The sequence below is a fragment of the Cibotium barometz genome, chromosome 40, assembly GCF_041138505.1.
Source record: "Cibotium barometz isolate CiBa-2024 chromosome 40, ASM4113850v1, whole genome shotgun sequence".
Classification (NCBI taxonomy): domain Eukaryota; kingdom Viridiplantae; phylum Streptophyta; class Polypodiopsida; order Cyatheales; family Cibotiaceae; genus Cibotium; species Cibotium barometz.
Window position 1 is genome coordinate 3,661,339 of NC_141085.1, and position 17,159 is coordinate 3,678,497.

At 41.2% G+C, this 17,159-nt stretch overlaps 1 protein-coding gene across 3 annotated transcripts in view; it reads right to left on the bottom strand.

Annotated features, from left to right (window-relative positions):
* LOC147615127 (uncharacterized) overlaps positions 1–5,584 on the bottom strand; it is a 122,641-nt gene extending 117,057 nt beyond the window's left edge. Inside the window, exon 1 of one of the 3 annotated variants that reach the window (XM_086779115.1) lies at positions 5,023–5,534. In XM_086779115.1, coding sequence (XP_086635241.1) covers positions 5,023–5,083 — 61 coding nt within the window. In that variant the 5' untranslated portion in view covers positions 5,084–5,534. Of the gene's footprint in view, positions 1–5,022 lie in introns of all 3 variants that reach the window. The other 2 variants (XM_086779113.1, XM_086779114.1) reach the window with 2 other exon arrangements.
* Between the last annotated feature and the right edge of the window lie 11,575 nt (positions 5,585–17,159).

The following is a 17,159-nucleotide window of genomic DNA, read 5'->3' on the forward strand; positions in this document are numbered from 1 at the left end:
GCGCACACACACACACACACACACACACATAAGAGCATATATTCACACAAAGCCCTTCGTACTGAGTTTCTGTCAAACCTCCGGAGATGCACGGCAGACTCAGCCATAATGAAGCCTAGCACTAAGAGAAGTAGCAAATAGAAAAATTTAGTACAACAAATAAGTAGTTGATAGGCAAATGCACCGCTAAAGATAGAAAGAATTACCACAATATCAACTGGCCGCAACTTGGACGAAAACTTCACAATGTGAAATCTCCATGTCCGCTAATATATACGGCTGAATTATATACCTAGATGAATCCAAGAACATGCCCAAATTCACCTTTTAGGAACGTGCATGTTATATACTCATGGTAGTCAACCCACAAGACTATATAACTATCAACTCCGTTATGCATAGTATGGACTACATACTACGACATCCCCACTAACGTCATCAGTGCCCAATAGTGGGTGTAGAACTCTGTATCAAGATATGCTCTCACACACGCACTCCACACACACTTTTTTTTTTGGGTAAATCCATGAAGATTTGGACATCTTCATTTGGAGGCCTTGCGGAAGGCTTTTCGGGAGCAACTGGTGGATGGATTACCAAATGTTGGCACCCTTGAGGGCCCTTGTCACTCTCGTCTCAAAGGGAAACAACATCGGGAGGCCTTTCCAAAGAAGGCTACACGGCAAGCTCCGGTACCTCTAGAATTGGTTCGTGCAAATTTGTGCAGCCCCATGCACACTCCGTCTCTTGGTTCTACTAAAAATGTTTTTCTCTTGGTTGATGATTTTGGCAGGTATACCTGCGCCTATTTTCTAAAATCAAAGGATGAAACTTTCGACAAATTCCAAACATGGAGAACCTTGGTGGAGAAATAATCAAAACACTCGATCTTAACATTACAAGCCCACAAAGGAGGCGAGTTTACTTCTCCCCAGTTTAGCCAGTATTGGGAGCTACATGGCATTCAACGGGAGTTTGCCAACACAAGTACTCCTTCAGAGAACCGCATGGCGGAGCAGAAGAACCAAACGGTGATTGAGATAACTCGGGCAATGTTGGAACATCGAAGTCTTCCTCAAAAGCTTTGGGCGGCGGCAGTTGCTACTGTTGTTTACATTCTCAATCGGTCCCCTACTACTACTGCTGTTCCAGGGTAGACCCCCTTTCAAGCCTACCTCGGAAGAAAATCTGAGGTTTCTCACTTTCGGATTTTTGGATCAGATGCATTTGTTCATGTACCTGATGGTGACAGGGAAAAGCTGGACGCTAAGTCCAAGCACCATATTTTGGTTAATTATAGCTCAAAATCCAAAGGTTATCGGCTCTACAATCTTGCAACCTCGAAGATCATCGTTAGCAGAGATGTGGTGGTTGATGAGACTTCATCTCCCATTGCAAAGAGGGCTTCTTCATCTTCAGGGGCTGATTCGACTCAGCCTCTCCTTGGTTCCTCACTAGATCCTCCTATTTCTCTTCCTCGACTTGACCCGGCACATCCTCGAGCACCTCCGGCGGAGGAATCATTCGACATTGATGAGGAGGATAAGATTTCGGTGGATGCTCCACAGCAGGTTACACCTGAGGAGCAGGGTTCGACTTCTGAGGGGAGATCTCGTATGCGGGACTCTGGGTAACACGATTGCTTTCACCTGGAGCAAGGGGTCCCCGTCAATCGAAGTAGTTGCGTACCACAACATTATCTGAAGAGAACCTGGGCGTCAATTCTGATGTCACGCATCCTGGAGGACTCGGAACCTACTCATATTAGGGAGGCACTTTTCAAACCGACTTGGAAGTAGGCCATGGAAACAAAGCTTGATTCTATTGAACGGAATCAGACTTGGAAGCTAGTTCCTAGACCGGCAAAGCGGAAGGTGATTGGTGTCAAGTGGGTCTATAAGACCAAGTACAAATCGGATGGGACTCTGGATAAGCACAAGGCCCAGCTTGTGGCCAAAGGCTATTCTCAAAAAGTTGCCCCCAGGATTTCAAATTCCTAGCTCCAAAGGTATGTCTACAGGCTGAAAAAGGCCTTGTATGGTTTAAAACAAGCTCCCAAGGCTTGGTATGAGAAGATTGATTCTTTCTTTCAACAAACAGGTTTCAAGCAGTCGGCGACTGATGCAAATCTCTTATCATTCTCTATGTGGACAACTTGATCATCACAACACCCATACAGCGCACAATGCTCAGACAAAGGCTGCCCTCAGTAAGGAATTTGAGATGACAGATCTTGGGTTGCTTCACTTCTTTCTTGGAATGGCCTATTCATTTTTCAACAATGGTATATTACAGAGCTGCTAGAGGCTTTCAGGATGACAGTTGTAAGCCCATCACTTCCCCCATGCTCAACGCACGGCCTAATTGTGCATTTGTGGTGGAAACTCTCAGTGCTTTCATGCAGGCACCTTTGGACACTCATTGGCAACAAGCAGCACTCCGCGTGTTGCAATACTTGAAAGGTACCAAGGATTTTGGCATTTTCTATGGAGTGGAGGGCACTTTACGTGGCTGAAGGGACTCCGACTGCACTAGAGATGTGGATTCCCGACGATCTACTATAGGGTATTGCTTTACTCTTGAATCTGGAGCCATTTCATGGATGAGTAAAAAGTAGCCTGCGGTGGTGCTTTCAACAATTGAGGCGAAGTATCGAGCCGCCTCTCCGGCTGCTTGTGATGTGATTTGGTTGCGGCGGCTACTTGAGGAGATCAATTTTCGATAGCAGCACCCTACCCTTATCTCATGCAACAACCAGAGTTGCTTGGCTATTGCTAAGAATCTAGTATTTCATGCGTGGACCAAGCATAGAGAGATCCAGTAACACTTTGTGCGAGAGCGGATCTTAGAGGGAGACATTATCCTTGAGTATTGTCCTACCCCCCCAGGACAACGCTATAGACTTATTACCAAAGGATTATCTCAGTCAGCTATTGGCGTTCATGGCAGCTCCTTGGGTCTTGGCCACCCCCGGGGGTGTTAGCATGTATCATCTCTTGCTGGTGGCTATTCTTGTGTCTACGGGGGACATTTCCATGCTCAGGTGTTCCCCATATTTTTCCCCAATTTTTCCATATTTTTTCCCTTTTTTATGGGCCTTTGATGTGGGTTGCCCACCCTTTTTATGGCTATTATGCCTATTTTCACGTCGTGTAGGAGCCTAGGAGGCCATCGGCCAGCTCATATGTCGTGTATATATATGCTACCCTCTTCCTCAATTTTCATCATTCTTTCTTGATCACTTTGGTGAGCACCTTCAACCTCTCCAGAGTCCACTCCTCGCCTACAGGCTGGTTGTATCCACTCTTTTCTTGAGGATTAGTGCATCAGCGTTTTGTTGTTTTCTCTCTCTCTCTTGGAGCTTCAGTGTTTTATCATTGGTCTACATCTTTCCAATGCCCTCTGACACTTCCTCCACTAAGGCCACCCCAACTGCAAGCAAACCTCCACCTCAACAACCTCATTAGCCAGTATGGCAAGAAAGGTTTCCGTTTCTATTTCCAAAATGAAACAGTTTTTGAAACACGAAATGGAAACGTTTCATTGCCGAGAATCGAAATGGCCTACAAAACCCATGGGTCAAAAAAAATAGCAAATTTTGGAGTAGTACACAAAATAATTTTTCATTTTAGAGTGAATGCTAGCAAAGTGCCATTCCAAAATAACTCCATTTTTAAAAATTGTCCCTAAATTTATAGTTTTATTTTAAGTAACATCCCCAAATTGTTGGTTTACCCAAATTTCTCCCGAGAGTTAGGGTTTTTTCCAAATTTACCCTAAATTTATGGTTCCCTCTTAAATTTTGCCCCTAAAACTTTTCCACAATTTGTGCCCTAAACATAGAGTTCCACCAAAATTTCAGTTCCTGAAATTAACAACCCCAAATTGTGAAATTCCCAAAGTTCTCTACACATGGTTGCCTCTTGAACTTTGGCTCAAAATTCATCATTACCCCCTAGAATTCAAGTTTTTCTCAAATTGTCCCATACTTCTCCCAAATTTGTGTTTCCCCTAATTTTGCATTCAAATTTATAAGCTCCTTTAAATTTCCACCCCGAAAAAAATGTCAGTTTTCCCAAATCTCTCCATTATTTTTCCCAAAATACAAATTTTTTCCTCGAATGTATGATTTCCATCTAGAAATTGCCTTAAATTCCTATAAAGCCGAAGAATACTTTTGTAGCTCCCAAATTTTGTCAGAATAATCTCAAACAGAAAATGTCTTCTGCTTTTATCTCAATCATCTTCTCCATATGATACACCGGGTGGCACCAATGTTGAACCATATGCCGCTTGATTAGTGGCCATGTTATTTCATTATTCCTTAATTCCCTACGTCAATGTGGATGGTGATCTCCACCCCGCACTTGCTTTTGTGGTGGGCAGATGTGGCCAGCTACAATACACAAGGACCCCTTTTCAAGGGGGACTACCATGCCCCCAAACAGCATGTGTGTGTGGATAGTCGGCTTACATGACCGTAGATGACATATCAACCCCTTCCCTTTCAAAGTCACAGACAACCACTCATTGCACCTCTGGCTTTGAGAGAACCGGCTTCTAGCCCAAGTACAATGGGACTCACTCAAGTGATAAATGAACACTATAACTTTTTAGCTTTCCTTTTTTAAATTGATGTTCCTTTGATTGGACCACAGATTTGTCATAAGACCTCCATGTTCTTCATATATGTATTCAGGCTCATAGGTCATTTTGGCATTCCGCAGATGTTAACAGAATTCTCTCTCTCTCTCTCTCTCTCTCTCTCTCTCTCTCACACACACACACAAACATTTAAGTTGGCACGTGCATTGCGAATTTCCATCTGCTAAACATACAAAATGCCACTATTATCAAAGCAACACCTGCAATCTTCTGTAATGCATCATTATAACGGAGTAAATTATCACCTTATTGAAGGAGTAAAAATGTCGTTATCATTAAGTTAGAGTGTAAGCAGGTATGCGTGGATCCTGTAATGCAATTATCAAAAGCCCGTTTTAATCAATGCGTGAGGAGTACCTTGTTTCTCGTTGGCATCAGTATCGTGCGATCTGCCTGCGAACCTGCGCAGAAGGAACATGGTGCAGGCCGGAACCCTTGCGGGTACCAGCTATACACCTTCATAAGACTGAGGATTTGTCCAATCTAAGCAGCACAATGAGATGAAATACAAATGAGAATTCTAGTCCTCATACAGCTTCATCCAAATCTGTGTAGCAAGGGTGAAATGAAGGCATGGGAATTAGAGGAATTAATAGAGACGGAGGAGTATTCCAAGAACAGCAAGTTGAAAGAGACACAGAGAGAGAGAGAGAGAGAGAGAGAGAATATCGTATTAATCAACGACCGTCGGCAATCACACTCTGGCCCAAGTTGGCGATAAGCTTAATCTTTAAAGGCAGCCTAGCTTATTAGGTAGGTAGCAGAGGACGAATCTTTCTGCTCTTCTTGGGGCTTGGAAAAAGGGGGGTCCACCTTCTCTTCCAGTGGCTACCCTTTTCTCCATCTTGCTGAAGAACTGTGGTTTCGAAAACTTGAGAAGTGGTTCTAATTGCTTTCTTTAGGCATGATTGATTGCAACGTGTAATGGGTCTCCTCACTATATGCCACGGTGTCTTGAATGAAGCCATGGCCATGAATCGCTTGCGTGGAAGCCCCAGGCCCGACTCCCGTTCTGACACGTTGGGCTCCTAGAAAGTGGCCTGTCAAGTTTCGACACTCGTGTCAGAAAGGGGATGCCAAAAAATGGCCCATAGCTAGCGCGTGCAATTCTACATGCCATGTCTGTGCAGACCTCTCACGTATCCCCACCATTGTTCTCCTCACCATCCCTCACTACCTACCTAATGCATATGCTTCAAACACTCGGAACAACTCCAGACCCCTACTTCAAACGCACATAAACAACTCTACCCAGGCTTACGCGAATTTGCTAACATCACAGCAGCGCAATCCATTCACTCGACCCTGGGCCAACAACATGTGGTTTGTGTTTGTGTGCACGCATCTACTATGTGTGTGGGAATTGTGCATCTTTTTGCACTCACTGCATGGCCTGGTTTTATTTCTCGATTTACTGTGTGCCCTATTTTTTTGTCATGATTTCTCCTCAAATATGGCACGCAACTCTTCGTGGCGGTCAAAAGAAGAGACCATGAAAAGGGAAAGGACGTGCTCAAGCTGGTAAACAAGGGGACACAGGACCAAAACCCTTGTCTCCACTACCCGTCTCGTAGATGCTCTTTGCAGCCATCTCCCCCACCAAAAGGTTAGGAACCATTTATGCTTTTCATTAAGCTTTGTTTTTGTATGTGTGGGTATGTTGTTATGGCATGTGGCTTTGTTTGTTGCATATATGGCACTAAAGGATTCCCCGTCAAAGAAGAAGACAGGTACAAAAGGGAAACAAGGGGCTCATGTGGATAGTGTAGTGCAAGGGGGAACAAAGAAGATTCCCCTTGCAGAAAAGACCTCCACCAAAAGGTATTGTATGTGACACCATGCCCACCACTATTAGCTACTCTGGTTTACTCTACAGAAATTGGAATTAGCGTAGTTACTATCCCAAGATTCTATTTCTATCCAAATATTCAATTCATTAAGCTTTATTTTTTTATGTCTTAGTATGTGGCTGTGGCATGTGATTTTAATTCTTGCTTTGTTTGTTGCAAATATGGCACTGAAGGATTCCCCAACAAAGATGCGAACAAGAGGGAAAGAAGGGGTTGGACATGTGGATACCTTAGTGACACAGGGCGTGAAGGAGATGCCCCTTCTTGCTTTGTTTGTTGCAAATATGGCACTGAAGGATTCCCCAACAAAGATGCGAACAAGAGGGAAAGAAGGGGTTGGACATGTGGATACCTTAGTGACAGAGGCGTGAAGGAGATGCCCCTTCTTGAAAAGCCACAAAGGAAGCCTCCAGCAAAAGGTGATGTATGACATTATGTACCACTCAGGTGGCTCATCAATACTTTACTGTAATGGTTACTGTACTGGTGCATGGTTTACTTTCTTAGGCTGATATTTCGTGCACTACAAATGACTGCTGACTACCTATGGCTTGTGGCTTAAATTCTTGGTTTGCTCGTTGTAGATGTCACACTAAAGGATTCCCCACCATCAAAGAAGATGGGAAGAAGATGGAAAGAAGGAGCTCGACATGTGGATACTGAAGTGAAAGGGGGCAAGGAGATGCCCCTTGTTGAAAAGCCACAAAGGAAGCCTCCAACAAAATGTAATGTATGATACCATGTACCACTCAGGGCAGCTGGTCAATATTTTACTGTAATGGTTATTGTACTAGTGCCTCGTTTACTTTCTTGGACCAATATTTCTTGCATTGCATATGACTAGCTTGTGGCTTTAATTCTTGCTTTGCTTGTTGTAGATATGGCACTAAAGGATTCCCCATCAAAGAAGATGGGGAGAAGAGGTAAAGGAGGGGCTCAACATGTGGATACTGAAGTGAAAGGGGGCAAGAAGATGCCCCTTATTGAAAAGTTGGACAAGCCCCAACCACCTCTAGCAAAAGGTATTCCATGACACCATGTAAGTCTAAAGGGGGCAAGGAGATGCCCCTTGTTGAAAAGTTAGACAAGTCCCAACCGCCTCTAGGAAAAGGTATTCTACAACACAATGCAAATCGAAAGGTGAATGAAGCCAACATCTTATAGGTACTATCCATGGCATAATTCAGTCTAGTTTACTCTCTTCATACATAAGTGGCTTGGTTTACTATCAATGATGGTGGCAAGTCGTAGCCCTATTCAGTCTAGTTTACTCTCTTCATACATAAGTGGCATAATTCAGTCTAGTTTACTCTCTTCATACATAAGTGGCTTGGTTTACGATCAATGATGGTGGCAAGTCGTAGCCCTATTTTGCATGTTAAAATTCGATATAATGCAAACATTTCAAACAAGACCTCTCCAAAGACCAATATGTTAAAAACACGAACACAAGCATGGCTAGCAGGTTCACTAAAAGTCCCTCACCTAAGGCTCCTAAAAAAGACAGTGCAGTGGCGGGGCAGCTTAGGGTCCTATGGAAGAATTGGAGCCCCATTCTTCCCCATCAAAGGGTATTTTCTTTCTTCATAATTGGCCTAGTTTATTGTCTGTGGTGGCAGTGTTGGCCACATGTGTCCTGATTTACTTCTTGTGGCCTAATTTACTTTCAATGGCAGTGTTGGCCACCTATACCTCGTTTACTGTTTGTTGCAGTGTTGGCAACCATTCAAAAAAGAACCTGTCTTTGCAAGGCAAAAAGGAAAGGAGGGCCCAAGGATGTTGGATTTGATGTGCAATTGGACTATGCAACAATTGACAAACTTGTGGAATGCCTCTGTGAACCTATGGCGGGCCCTTTCTCTTTGCCACCAAAAGGTGTATGTGTGTGATTGCCAATGTGGCTAGGTACTCTTGTGAAATATACTAATATGATGGTCCTAGTTGAATCACTCGCTTGGTATACACATTGATGCTTTAATACTTAATCAACTTAGTTTTTGAAACTTTGTATTATAAGTATATAAAAAATGCTCAAAAGTAAAAACATGCATGGACTCCTCTTTCTCAAAGAAAAAAGACAAAGGACATGGAAGTTAGAGTAGTTAACAATGGTTTTTTTTGAACAATTGTGATAGGAGTCCTTTGTACCTCTTTCGTATGCTATCTCTATCATCGATACCTTCTAAAATAAGTATTTATGGTAGGTTTGTACATTCTCAAATAGGTAATTAGAGACTTGTACCTTCTCATATATGTACATTTTCAAATAGGTAACGTCTAACTCTGTTATCTATTTTTTAATGCCCCATTCTCTATACACTTGTCTTAGATAATGTTCTTGTAAATGGAATCTTAGTTTATTGTTTCAACCTCATCACTAAAATCCCAATATTATGTGAAACAATTATCTAAATGTTACATATATACATTGCAATGAACGAATTTGTAGATATTATTTATAAAACATTACGTGAAGACAAGCTAAAATAACATGTGGGAATAATATCTATAATAAGATTTCAAACATATTGAAGATTTTATGTGTAGAGTGGTGTTTTTGCATGTAGACGAGTGTTTACTCCACAATGTGTTTTTAGATGATGATATTGGTTTAGTTAAGGTCAAAAACTATATTTTTTCAACTTTCTCACATAGTTTTTTCCACCTACAAGAGATGGGGCTCTTTATAGTGTTGATGTTACCCTTATATAACCTTCTGTTGATGTTACCCTTATATAACCTTCTGTTGAGGGAGGAAGTAAGGGGAGAAGGGAGGTAGGATGTAAGGTTTGAGAACTAATATGAGCATCCATAAAAGTAACATTATTTTATACATCACTATGTTGTACTTTATCACCAAAAACACTGACGCATTATAAAAATAAGGGCAAAGTTTTTTTTTAAATCTACAAGCGTAGAGGTGCATTTATGATGTGTGACACCTTGTGTATAAGCAAAAGATGCACCTGATGTGATCTAGTGTAAATGGGTGGCTGGTTTTACTGTACAGTGTACTTGGGTGGCCACGTAAAAAGTGGTTGTAAGCAAAAAAAAAGATAATTGACTAGCTTGTGACATGATGTAGTGTATAATGGGCTCATTGGGTGTTTGGGTTAACTCTGCAGTCACACAGGTGTGCCCGTTAGTGGCTTGGCCTACTATGTAGCTTTGCATGAGGAGAAATATGTTTGATCTATATAAGTAGAGAGCCGCAAAATGACAAGGCATAAAATAACGTGGCATGGCAATGTGTCTACTATGGGCCAACAATGTGTATAATTACAGCGTGATATAATGTTCGATCCCTTGGATTGTCTACTATAGGCCATCATAATGTATACAAAGAGCAAACCAGTGTTTCGTGCAAGAAAGGAGGGCATAGAACAGTCAATTGGGGTAGAGCTAAGTAAAGTGCATTAAAAAAATGCTCTAAACTTGTGTTGTGTAAACCAAGAGACTATATACAAAACCAGGTTCCTATTAAGTAAACTAGGTCAGAGAACAGTGAATTGGGGTAGGCCCAAGTATAGAGCAAATGAATAGTGTTAATTGACAGATCGAGATATATCTATAAGGGGTGGCTAGCAAATAAGCAATATTTTCAAGTTGATACATGTACAAGGGGTGGTTATAGCAGATACAATATTGTCTTCAATCCTATACAAGGTAAGTAAACTAGGTTAGGTCCAATCCTTGCCAAATCTCATAACATGTGAGGTTGGTATGTTTACAAGAGGTGGTTAGAATAACAATAGTTCATCAGTGAACATTGCAGTGAAGTAAACCAATGCATAGCAAACCTGAGCATTGTACACGGAATGGCTAGGAAATAAACATAGAGTTATTATTCATAAATTATGATTGTTAGAGCATATAATTGCTTGGAAATTTTAGCGCGCTCAATACAAGAAAGGCACATCAAAAGCACAGCCAACTAGAATAGAAGCATGATCCTATGCTTTGAAGCATACACTTTTTCAAGAACACCACCACCTCCAAAGCTCAAGGTAAAGTGTCTCTCTTCCTCCTGTCGAGCCTCATAGATACAAGCAATAATTGTTACCACTCCCATGCTCACCTGATCACACAATCTGACAAGCCTTCCAAGAAGATTATACCTGTCTTGAGGGACATGTCTTTGCGAGATAGGAAGTAGGGTGTGGCACGTGTGACAAGAGGTAGTCTCCAAGGGGCCCAACATAAGTGTCTTGCTACAACAGTGATGACTACAGTAATATGAGGCCTTTTTTTTAAATTTGACACGATTTCTACCACCTTGATGCTTGCGTCGCAAAACACAAGTTAGCCTTGCAGGCCTAGCGGGTTAGTTTAATCTCCCTCTACATCCAATATCAGTCATTGGGTGGTCCCATGCCCAAGCCTTGTCTATGTCACATTAGCTTGAATTTATGCAATGCCTCCCTCCTTTGGCATGTCATTCTACTTCGGTCCAAAGATGCACGTCATGGTGTCCCCTGAAGTTTTCAAACAACTTGAGGGTTCCTTCCTTTTGCTGGGTGCTAAATGTGGGAAACTCCTGCTCAATCTTTTGAAGGATTTTGTAGCAATTCTGAATCTCTATAGATCTATCCCTGTGAATGTCTCCATCCGAAACCTCATCACCAACTCCACCATCGTGAAACTCAGTATTTGGTGGTAGTGGGACTCCTAACAATGGCAGGGTAAATGCCATTTCACGTGCATTGTCCATAATAGGTAGAATAGCATACAGATAGGATAAATGATATTTGATAATAAGTCATAGCCCATATAGGTGTTTGCATTCACTTGTCCAATCAGGGTGCAATCATAGCCCATATAGGTGTTTGCATTCACTTCTCCAATCAGGGTGCAATCATAATAATTTGATTGCATGGACATGTGGTACCATGTAGATGGGTCACTTGTGCTTTGCATTTTAGACAACATGGTTGGCTCATTGATGGCTCGTAGGGTTGATGCATCTACTTGATACCTTCCCAAAATTCTTTCCCCTGCCTACTGCATGCTGCTAACCTCGAGGTGTGTTGCTTGCTTGAGCCACGAATGCTAAAGCATGAAGAGTCAACCTGCAAAACACAAACATGGAGATGGAGACAAATCAATAGGTAGAAGAACAAAAACAAAAAAATGAGAATTATAAGATGTGTTTACTATAATACGTGTCTACTTTATACCTATCTCTTTTTTTTACTTGAAGAACTCCAACAATATACCCCCTCGGTCATTTGCCAGTAGTAGAGTCTCCCACAAGCGCATGCAAGAGTTCTAGAATAGACTTGTTTATCTTGGCATCTAACAATGTATATTTTATGTACTACCATAGCCTCTCAACTAAGTTAGATGTGTCGGCATTACTATAATAAAAAAGACGTCCAAATTTCGGCCACCTCCTTCACCAGATACATGTTTGGCCACATCATCCATCATACACATATCATCAGACATTCACATGTGCCAAATAATCAAACAATTAGCTTGTTAAACCTTTCATCAAATAAATTCTCGCTAGGTGTGTATATAAGATTACTCAAGGAGCTGTAAATGTGATCCCTCATCTCTTTTGGTACTTGACACAAGTTGTGCATGAGGACTATGCAAAGTAAGCGAAGACATTGTATAATATACTTTTTAAACTTGTATATAGTCAATGAATGAGAGATATACTTGCGTAGAAGGTTCTTAACCCATGCATTATATACTTACGGTAGTAGGTTCTCGACCCACACATAATATACTATTTGAACACGTGCTGCATAGTAAATGAAATGAATGAGACATACTTACAGTAGTAGGTTCTCAACCCATGCCTTCTTGACATGAAACCAGTATAGCACTACATGTACAGTAATTGTTGCCAAAGCCTCTGCTCTACTAGTCTAATGTCCAAGAAATATGCATCCTCATCCATGACTTTAGGATAGACTATAGCTTGTGTGGGAACTCGTCAATGATAATGGATGTGGGTCAAATTCTTTTCAATCTAGAGATCATCCTTATGGTCATCTCCAAGGCAATGCTTTCTTGACTTGTACTACATGCATCGTCTATGCTAGTTGGGAAAAAAATGGAAGACCAAACACATTAGTTTTGAAAGTGCTATCCAGCATGGCCCAAGAGTTGTTGCATGAAAATCAAATTGCCACTTGTAGCATCTAGTTATCTTCAATGATGTCAATAAAAGGCTTATCCTTAGAGAGAGAGAGAGAGAGAGAGAGAGAGAGAGAGAGAGAGAGAGCTCTAAATGTATTGGTAAGGCGCTTGAAAAGGGATGAGGGTCGCAACCTTTGGCTACATTACTTTAGCGGGATCCTTTTAAAAATGTATTGGTAAGGCGCTTGAAAAGGGATGAGGGTCGCAACCTTTGGCTACATTACTTTAGCGGGATCCTTTTAAAAAAGCATTGTTGAAGTCCTTATTTAGTCAAATTTGAACTAATGTTTCAATTACAAGACTTTACGTAAGTGTACCCTCTACTTACGATCACTTTCACACTTAGTCATTAATTTATAGATTTTAGTCTAGTCTCATTATTGACTACCATGTTAATTATATCTTCTTCTAAGAACATAGCATATTCCCTTATTTTGATGGGGACACCCAATAGGCAAAGAAATGTGTAATAAGGAAATTTGGGAATTGCCTCTTAAACGATTTAACCATGCTTCATCTCCCATGAGTTACCGTCCTCAATACTTGATAAAGCATCTTAGGAAAATACATATTCCTAAGGGCTCTTTCATAATAGTCAATAATTGCTATTAGTTCATGAGAGCCAAATTAAGTTAGGTGGTAAATTTAACAAATTGTTCATAAGAGACAAGACTCTCTAACGCTCAACTTATCTTTTAGTAAAAGAAGATGAAACTTCACTAGTTGGTAGCCCGCCAGTACTAACTACCTCTAAATCCTTGAGAATTATAAGAAAGGCTATTTTCAAGCTGTGACTGTAGAACACCCCAATTGAAGAGCGAGGTGGATACATGAGGCCTATAGATGATAAATACTGTAACAGTGCAAAACTAATAGAACCAACCCAAGCTACCTCCGAAATCTAGACTATTGGGCAACTTACTATGCCAGTGCTAGTTAATGAACACATTAATCCTACATATATGCCACTACATAGGCACATGAGGTTGGTATCAGAGCTAGCTTTCTTAACACTTGATCTAGTAGTCAGCCTCCCTCTTAAGAGAATAAGGTATATACTGTAGTATGTTGTATACTAAGTATACATAAATTTTCGGGGTCCACGGCGCGATTCGGGCGCGTTTTGTGCATCGCAAGGTTTCGGCAGACGTTCTGGAGAGGCGTCATTTTGGATTGGTTCTGCTCGATTTTGGGTGTTTGGACTGTGTGTAAAGGCAAAGATTTGGTGTGCAGCAACATATACAATGTCTTCAATAACATCGACCATCATACTTTTGCTAGTAACACTCTATTCTCTACTTTGTGTTATTTTTCATGCACTTTGCAGGTGATTCAGTTAGTTGGCAGCCATCTAGGGTTACATACTGATGACTACTTGCAGTGTGTTGAAAGATTTTGCATTTGGTAGAAAGTCATGGTTGGTAGTAGTGATGTATTCAACATGTTGTCTGCTGAGGACAAACTTGATGGGACTAACTACCCATTGTGGTCCTATATGATGAGGCATGTACTGGTAAAGGCCTTTGGAATGTGTTCAGTGGTAGTGAAACTCGTCCTGTTTCACAACTACCAATGCAACCATGTGCTGCAGGTACATCTGAAGTAGAATCTGATACAGATGTGGCTCCTCCATAGGCACCACCAATACCTCCCACTGATGCTCAAACGAGATGGGATAGAAGAGATGCACGGGCACATGCATTACTTGCACTTTCTATGAAGCGAAGCATTATTCCTCATATTCGGTCATGTAAGACTTCAAAACAGACATGGGATACACTTGTTGCATTATACCAGGTGTGCAATGAAGCACATGTTGCATATCTACGCAAACAGTTGGAGTAGGAGCACATGAATGAGGGAGACTCAATGGACAGCTTCTTGACCAATATCAAAGATTTTAAGGAGCAGCTTGCTAGTATGGATGAGATATATCTTGATAGTACATTGGTGCTCACAGTTCTCAATGCATTGCTGGATTCTTATCAGAGTTTTGCCTCTACCCTTAGACTCATAATGAACGGAAATCCAAATGCCCTAACATGTGATGAGCTAGTTTCAGTACTCTTGCAACAAGAAGAGCAGTCTAGGCAAAATAGATCTGTTATGCGAGTTGGTGTGACCAAGCTTTTGTTGCCAATCAGAAAGGCAAAGGTAAAGCTTCTTCACATGGTGGCTATAAGCCAAAATCAGAATCGTTAGGTAAGGATGCCAAGAAAGAAGGCAATAAGCCTAAAAAGAAGGGCAAGTGTCACTATTGCAGGAAACCAGGGCAATACATAAATGAGTGCAAGAAAAGGCTACAGAAGGAGAAAAAGAAAGAATCGGGTATAGCTGTGGCTGATGCATCTGCACCAAGTGCAGAGAAGAAGGAATCTGCAAGTTTTTCTCAAGATGATTAGACATGGACAGTACATTAAAATTATGGCCTTCTGTTCATGATGTATGCATGTTAGTGGCATAATTGGATGCTTGGTACTTTGACAGTGGTGCTAGTAAGCACATTACTTCACAAAAAAAATTGTTCTCATCTCTAGAATCTATTCCAAGTGCAGGAACCGTCACGTGTGCAAATGGTTCCTCATATCTTGTCAAAGGAGTTGGTAGAGTTGTGCTCACTATTGTAAATGGGGGCACATTTACTCTTTCTAAAGTTTTATATGTGCTAGGCATTAAGAAGAACTTGCCGTCAGTTTCAGCCTTAGCATTGTCAAGCTTGACGATGAAATTTGTGGATGATAGATATACAATTCAAGATCGAAATGATGGTTATTCTATCATTACCTCAGGTACCTTGTTTTATGGCCTATGCAAGATGGATGTATTTGAGAAGTTGCAGCATGATGCTTGCTCAGTCTCGACGACTCGTGCTATGAGTGATGCAGAATATGGCATGCACGACTTGGCCATCTGAATTATGGCAGTTTGTTATGCCTTCAAATGCATGATATGGTGTCTGAGTTGCCAACTCTTGTTGAGACCCCTACTAAACATGTATGTGAGGGGTGTATTCTTGGTAAAATGCAGCAGCAAGCATCATTTCCAAAGGATGGATCTGTGAGAGTTGTTAAGAAATTACAACTTATACATAGTGATGTATGTGGTCCTATAAGGACACCATCTATTGGGGGATATCTCTACTTCGTCACTTTTATTGATGATTACTCCAAATATAGCTGGGTATATCCATTAAAGTAGAAGTCATAGGTTTTTATGTACTTTGCGCACTTCGTATCCATCGCTGAAAATGCATGTGAATGTAAAGTTGGCACCCTTCGTTCAAATCGAGGGGGGGAGTATTTGTCCAAAGAATTTCATGCATATATGGTTGGAAAAGGCATAAGGCATAAGGCATCAATGTACAGTGCCATACTAACCTCATCAAAATGGTGTGGCTAAGAGGAAGAACAGGTCTCTCATGGAGATGACACGATGTATGGTGAAAGCCCAAGATTTACCTCATGGTTCTTGGTTAGAGGCAACTATGTGTTGAACAAATGTCCTACCAAGGTCTTGCAGTCTAAAACTCCTTATGAAGCTTGGCATGGCAGGAAGCCTTTTGTGGCTCATTTGCGTGTTTTTGGTTGTCTTACTTATGCTCTTGTGTCTGAGCAACAATGCAATAAGCTTGATGATATGGCAGTTAAAAGCATATTTGTGGGATACAATTCAGAAAGCAAGGGATACAGACTCTACCATCCAGCCTAAAAGCGGATTTTGGTAAGTAGAGATGTTTTTGTCAAAAACTCAGTTCAGCCCATGCTTTCATGCAAAAAACAACAGAATGTATGCTCACAAGACATGTTTGATTCGCTCCTACCTTTGTTTAATGGAGGGCAGCCATATGTAGAGCAATTGAATGCTCAACCAAGTGCTAAAATTCAGCATTTGGAGGTGCAAAATCAGCCTTTTGATGAGGCAATTATTAAGGATGTAGTGGATGAGGAGAGAGCAGCAATAGAAGAATCTAGGCATATGCCAAAATGGCTTGTGTAGACATTGAGGGTCTAAAGTATGCAGGTTGAAAAAGGATCTTTATGGCCTTAAGCAGGCTCCTAGAGCATGGTATGCGAAGATTCATACATACTTGGTTGCAAATGATTTTCGCAACAGTCCAACAGAGAGTACCCTGTATGTGAAGAGGAGTAAGGACACATTTTTTGTCATCGTTTTATACATTGTTAACTTGCTACTTACGGGACCGGATATAGACCAGATTTCAACCTTTAAGACTGATTCACAGCAGTCATCATTTGAGATGTCAGATTTGGGACTGTTGCATTACTATTTGGGGATTCAGTTAATGCAGCGCATTGATGGCATTGTTATGCTACAGTCTAAATATATACAGAAGCTATTGAAGAGGTTTAATATTGAAGACTGTAAACCTATGGCTACACTTATGGAGACAGGTACTCGGCTTAGTCTTCAAGATACAGGAGACTCTTTTAATGCTAGTTTGTATCACCAGGCTATTGGATCCCTTCTTTA